Here is a 6,449-nt window from a genome sequence, read left to right as displayed (position 1 = left end):
GGATGGAGACAAATTCACAAGCATGATTTATTTTCGTGGAGAGAATGTGCAGGACTGAGCGGTGGTCATATTTTGTACCCATTTGCGGTACATTTAGTTAACTGACTAACCACGTCATTATATTAGCATCAGGAGTCACAGTCCTCAGTTCAAGTGCATCAATTTGCTCAAAACTTCACTGAAATCTTGACATGTTCTGATGTACAGCGGTATGAGGGAGGTCTCCGCGGGGACACTTGTCTGTGCAGACAGAATAGCGTTTCCTCTAAAAGTGAGTCAAGAGATTTCGTATGTGCTTTGTCCCAAGGCCATTCCAGACATCAACAAAATGACAAAGGAAGAAAATGTCGTAAAACTGGATTGAGGAGCAACCACTGAACACTATTACTGGTATGCCTTATACCAGCAGCTCATTATGATGTCTTTTCTGAGAACGTGGAAGTTTGACATATGTACACAATATGTATTGACCCCTTTATGGGTCAATAACCTGGTCAGATATAATAGAGATTTGATGCAGACAGCTGGTGACGTGCCTTTAGGTGTGTGCTTTCTGATGGGAAAGGGTTTGGTCCTGGTTGTGTGGGTTTAATTGGATCTGAAATGTGCCTGCATGGTGTGATTTTATTTTAGAACCTGGATATGTTAGGTATCCATATTTACTAGTGTAATATGTTCATGTATGCATACTGTATGATTTATACTCCATTCATTTTGCCAATAAGGTGTGTATGTTTTCTGTAACATTAAAATGTATGATTAAGAAAAATTATAAACCAATGTTGAAATGTTTTAGAAAATGTTTCCACAGAAAAGGCATTCCATAAATACTGTGCAGTTACACAAATGTAATGCATTTACACACTGTCAGTGATCATTGTAGTGATGACAAATTATTACAAACTTAGCACAATGTCTTCATCTTTGTTTAAGAAACCACTATAATAAATAAATTAAATGAATGAAATAATGCATCTCCATCTATATTGCAACTCCATCAAATATACTGAGATCAAATATTCAAAAGTCATATTCAACCTATATATGCGCGTCAGATGGGGCAACTTTGGGTGGACTGAAAAGTGCTGAAGAGCAAAGAGTATGCAGTGCTAAAGAGCAGAGAGTATGCAGTGCTGAAGAGCAGAGGGTGGGAGTGCTGAAGAGCAGAGTATGCAGTGCTGAAGAGCAGAGTATGGGAGTGCTGAAGAGTGCTGCCAGAAAAGAGCAGGGCACAACACATTTTTCATTGGGTCACATTACTGCGTGCAAACTGTTATGTTATGTTTTTGCTATAACAATAACCATTATCTGTGGCAAACAGACACTCTATGATACCAAGGAACTCTGTGCAACCCATGGGCTGTGAGCTATTGAAACAGCTATAACATTCTCATCACCCCATGAGGAAATTATGAAATACTGCTTTTCTTTTCTTTTGCTTCCACACCTTCCAAATAAATCAGCTGTAACCGCCCAACACTGTCATTTGTTGGATCTAAGGGTGGAAGGAAGAGTGGACAATGTATTCACCAACCTTGTCGTTTGTTTTGGAGTGGCTGAAAGTGCTTTGTTTCTCAAAATATATCAAACAAAACAAAAAAACAATATTCTCAAACAAAATATTGTTGTGGTGCATTTGCAAGCCAATGAAAACAATTGTAAACAAAGTCAGGCTTTGCAGTTGGAAATGGAGGCTTTGGATATTCAATGTGGAAATATTACACATTATAATCATTAAAGACAATATATATCTCCATGTATATATTCAGAAAAATATATTTTGAATCCAAACTTTCATAATCTAAATATATTTCGTATTTTTACATTATCTGTATAACATTTCAAGTTTAATGCATGCACATTCCAGTTTTGGCAGAAAATGCTGCTAATATTTACATCAAGTAATATAAATCATAGAAACTGCTTTCAAAATATGTGCAAAATTCTTCCATATGTGACCTCAATTTAGGCCAATAATAACAACTGCCAAGACCAATTGGCAAATACTACACAATAGTACTGGAAACATGTCTGAACATACAGCAAGATGTGTGCAGGCCTACACATTAACAAGCACATTGAGTTTTTTCAGAGAAATACAAAAAACAAGTTTCCAGGTAAAACTGTTAGTATGTGATGTTGCGTGTTTCTGTTCCATTATTTGGCCTGTCATCTCTGATTTTTCCAGGATCTGAAACTTAAGCATGCACTGACTGCATAGCATATAGCCACAAGGAAGGCACAAATCTGAAAGAAACAGAAATGGCAATTCAAATGAAGCCCTTTGCCTTTTAACAAAAATATTTCTAACAATTTAGAAAAAAATCGAATAATTTAACAACTATTTTAACATGTACATTTATATTAAGAAGGCTCTGTACAGATAACAAATTCAATACTTTGCATTCAATCCTTTTCAGGGAAAACTGCCCCAATAATTTAGAAAACAAAATATTTTAGGGAATATATTTTAGGGTATATATACATGTAGAATGCATGCTCAAAAGACATTTTGTAATATATGTAATGCTTACAGTAAAGATAAGGCTTATTCTTTGTGCTTACCGTGGAGACAATCCAACTGTTGTAACTGTGGCGCCCTCTGATGGCTTGGGTGATGGATGCAGCGTCCACTACAGCAGCAGTTGTATACAATGATGCTGCTACGCTATTAAAGCACAAATCCTGTGCAGGGAGAAAGTGGATATGAACCACTCAACGACAAAATGAATTAAATTGTACAACGACAAAATTAATTAAATTGTACAAATAGATAACACGGCAGGCAGCATGGCTTTTTATCCATTATCCATAAAAAGCTGGTGTAATGTACAACACAGACAAAGTGCACATTTCATTTACACTGTTACTTATTCTGTACCGTGGGGCTTACAGTCCAGAGAAGGCTAAGAGAGTTGTATTGCATCAGTCTGTGCCCTCCCAGATGAGCCACCAGATTTTCATCACAGTGCATGTAGTTTACCAGCTGAGTTACACAGCCTATTCCCAAAGATTTCAGTGAATTATGCATAAAGGACCTTCCTAGAAATCTGATGACTATAAATTGCTGACTACATTCATTCCTGAAGATGAATTCATAAGGCTACACATTTTTTACAATGCAGTGCTGCCGAGATACAATACAGATGTCAGCAAAATGTGATGCCTGTTCAATATGCATTTGAGGGTGCTGGATGTGTAGTTCTGTGTAATACGGCACGTCTTGGACACTGCAACCTACCAGTGTGTTCCATGGTATCTGAGGGAAGCGGGTGCGCCCACTGACCAGGCCGACGAGGAGCAGACAGATGGTCAGCACCCAACACACCACGGACACCAACATGACCCAGACCAGGGCCGGCACCTGCAGGTACTCTGTCCCACCAATCAGCATCCACACAAGGAGACCAAAGACCTGACACAAACAGGAAACAAATGAGTCTTTCACAAACATACGTAAACTGAAAGACATACACACACCAACACACCAACACACACACACACATGGACAGACACAGACACATTCTCACAGTTGCTTTAGAAAGACACTGAGAGGTCAGTCTATGACAGGAGGCATTTCAAAGTGCAGGATGTATTGTTTGGAGCAGAGGGAAGCCATCCAAGTTGCGATTTCTTTGCAGGGTGTTGTTTGTTCTGAACCTATAATAATTATGGACAAATTTCCCTCTGGTCGACTCCCAGTCTGTCTTCCTGAGAAAAAACAAAGAGTGTTGCTCTGGATGTTCAGTTGGGGCAGGAAATGGAGCTTTGGAGGGAGCTGATAGGACTGGTCAGAGGTTATTTGGAGGAAATGCTTGGATATGACTCACAATAAAAGCTGGAAGGAAAAGAGACAATAAGGGAGCACAGGGAGAGTTGACCAGTCCTCTCTGTTTATGCCAGGGGCTTCCTCATTCAGAAAAAAAGAATAATACAAGTGGGCTTACCAAACACATTTTTCTTTTTTTTATTCAGTCACATTCTTCACCAGCAGTTTTTACCATGATGTGAAGGAATAGTATAAATGGCATATAAAGTACATGTTATATGTTACATGTAAATAATTATTTTTCATTTGAAAATATAACTGTTATAAACTACCAAATCAAATACATTTCAACAATAGCTAAAATATCAATGTGATCATTTGCATTTTTTACATTTTATTTGGACCATGGTTACTCTTTCCTACAACAAAATTAACTTGACTAGTCTGTTTTTTTATATATTATTCACAAATGTTTGTCTATTTGTAGGTGAGGTGAAATGTTTCACTATGGATAAAAGAGAGCTCTTGGCCACTTATAATGGTATCAATTAGGCTAATATATTTTTCTTCACACTAGTAGCCTAAGTGCGCCGCCAGGTAAAGGCCAAAACAAAAAAAAACTCAAACGAGATAAAATATCTTATCTGAAGCCTTATACCATGAACCATGTACCGTTGAATGTAGGCTCTAGTAGCATTTCATTTGTAATCACTTTCGTGGTTTCTCCTTAGTGCTCTTGTTTCCTATTTCCTATAGGCGGTCAAAACCAATAGTCATAAAGGTCAGACCGTAAATAATGCGCAGCTAATACAAATGTGGCACCACGCACAGAAACGCGTTTGTGGTTGCCAGATCACCAGGGTCTAACGGCTTAGAAATATATGTTTGCTATTATTAGCCAAAACCGACGTTAAATGATCAAACCGGCGATATGGACAGTAGGCTATCAAACAGTTTCACAGTCCTCTCTAACATTTTAACAGCTTGTAAAAGTAGTAGCCAACACTCCACTTTGGGTAGTAACCAAATGTCTACCTTGCAACCCCATTAATCTCCCACACTCAGATGGAGTTCAGCAGAACACATCAACACTTACAATTTCTAATAAGGTCAGCAGCCCGGGTGCAGAGCAGACGAAAAGCTTGTCATAAGCTAGGGTCGAGGTACTGCTGTCCGAGTTTGAACCGTTATCAGCTGTGGCCGTCGTACGTGACTCCGAATTCTCCTCCATGGTCTGGGACTGGCGGTGAAAACCTCCAATAAAGTTTCTCTTTTCATTAGGAAGTGGGCCTACTCACGTAACAACAGCTGCATAAATGTTACAGTTTCAAAACAACTTCTTCACGGGTAAGTTAATTACAACTCTAAGATGATTTTATTTCAAGATGAGGCCACTCCACACAGTTCTACCCAAGGATTAAGAGGGTCCCATTAGCCAATAAAAAATCGATGTGACACATGACGCGCAGGCAGTCCAGAGAGAACACCATGACATAGCCTACGTTTACATTTACCAGCACGTGGGCTAGGTCTATTAACTAAATCGTAAAGATTTAGGCCTAAAAATCTCAGCTATGTGCAGGCTACCATTGTTAAATAAATCCGTTTGATTTTGTAGCATAATGCTCTTATTAAGCACAAGACTATGGCTAACATATAACGTGTATTTTGTATTAAATTGTATGCTATTCTTGATCTCGAATATTCCTAATTTGGTTTCAATTAAATGTCTAGGCTACCACAAGATGGCAGAAAATACCAATTCGACATTTTGGACTACATTCCTTTTACCTTCTCTAGTCTTGGCTCCATGATTGACATAATGATATTTTCTTGATTGCATTCTGTACTGAGCATTGTCCAGAGCATAGAATGCTACCCAAGTGATGTTTTGCCATACTCATCCAGATGTGTCAGAGGCAGCAGGTGTCTTCTTAAATTGAGTTGAACCTCTGCAGATGGCCAGTAACCCCTATCTGTATTCAAATCTTATGTCTTCGTTTAGCAAAGTTGAAATGAAAGGTTATTCATAAGAAGTGGCTGCTGAGAAACAAAAGGCAGTGTTGTCATTGATCAAATAGCATCAAAGCAAGGACACAATAAAGTTGCCAATATACAGATAGAAGGAAATGCTAAATCGGAAATACTGTAGCTGACCACAGTTTCACAATTACATTTTACCATCAACACAGACCTACAGTATGTGCTGCACATCTCTCAGGCTCTGGAGGTGGCACTGCCTAAGTGATTATTTAAAGGTATCAGGAAGTCACAGCCAGGGGTAAAAATTTTTCAAGGTGCACGAATTGGCAGGGGATCCTGCAAAGATGTCATATTTCAGACAAATCTCTCAGTGGTGTTCCATTTATGTGCGGAGACGGATGTGAAAGGAACAGTAGGGGGCACACTGTTGCTTTTGTGCATTTCAGTCAAGCCAGGATTTGGGTTTATTCAGAGGTCTGTTTCCACCTTAGCCCTTACTAGTTGTCATTTTTGTGCTGTATTGTATCATTTATTTCTTGGAAATATTTTTTTTTCATCAAAACTAAATAAATAATGGCCTGGTTTCATTAGTTTAGAAGTTAATTAAAGCACACCACTATGCACCACTGCTCTTTGTGTGTTTTGTGTGGTGTGTGTGGTGTGTGTGTGTGCGTGTGCGTGTGCGTGTGCGTGTGTG

At 38.8% G+C, this 6,449-nt stretch overlaps 1 protein-coding gene across 1 annotated transcript; it reads right to left on the bottom strand.

Annotated features, from left to right (window-relative positions):
- Nucleotides 1-917: 917 nt before the first annotated feature.
- cmtm8b (CKLF-like MARVEL transmembrane domain containing 8b) lies at nucleotides 918-5,182 on the bottom strand. Its single transcript, XM_076279564.1, has 4 exons — nucleotides 4,866-5,182; nucleotides 3,242-3,415; nucleotides 2,566-2,685; nucleotides 918-2,247 (listed from the first exon to the last, which is right to left on the bottom strand). The coding sequence occupies exons 1-4, from the start codon at nucleotides 4,998-5,000 to the stop codon at nucleotides 2,170-2,172; spliced, it is 507 nt and encodes a 168-aa protein (XP_076135679.1). The 5' UTR covers nucleotides 5,001-5,182; the 3' UTR covers nucleotides 918-2,169.
- Between the last annotated feature and the right edge of the window lie 1,267 nt (nucleotides 5,183-6,449).

Source organism: Alosa pseudoharengus, unplaced genomic scaffold (assembly GCF_046254945.1).
Source record: "Alosa pseudoharengus isolate Yale_2024_CS ecotype anadromous, Long Island Sound unplaced genomic scaffold, YU_APseudo_1.1 YU_APseudo_1.1_scf_12, whole genome shotgun sequence".
NCBI classification, from domain to species: Eukaryota; Metazoa; Chordata; class Actinopteri; order Clupeiformes; family Clupeidae; genus Alosa; species Alosa pseudoharengus.
The sequence above is the reverse complement of the archived record's forward strand: the minus strand, read 5'-3'. Positions and strand labels throughout refer to the sequence as shown.

Coding starts and splice junctions, on each gene's coding strand:
- cmtm8b (XM_076279564.1), bottom strand. CDS start 5,000: ATGGAGGAGAATTCGGAGTCACGTACGACGGCCACAGCTGATAACGGT. Junction 3,416..4,865: donor TGCTGACCTTATTAGAAATT/GTAAGTGTTGAT, acceptor TGTTTGTGTCAG/GTCTTTGGTCTCCTTGTGTG. Junction 2,248..2,565: donor ACAGTTGGATTGTCTCCACG/GTAAGCACAAAG, acceptor TGTTTCTTTCAG/ATTTGTGCCTTCCTTGTGGC.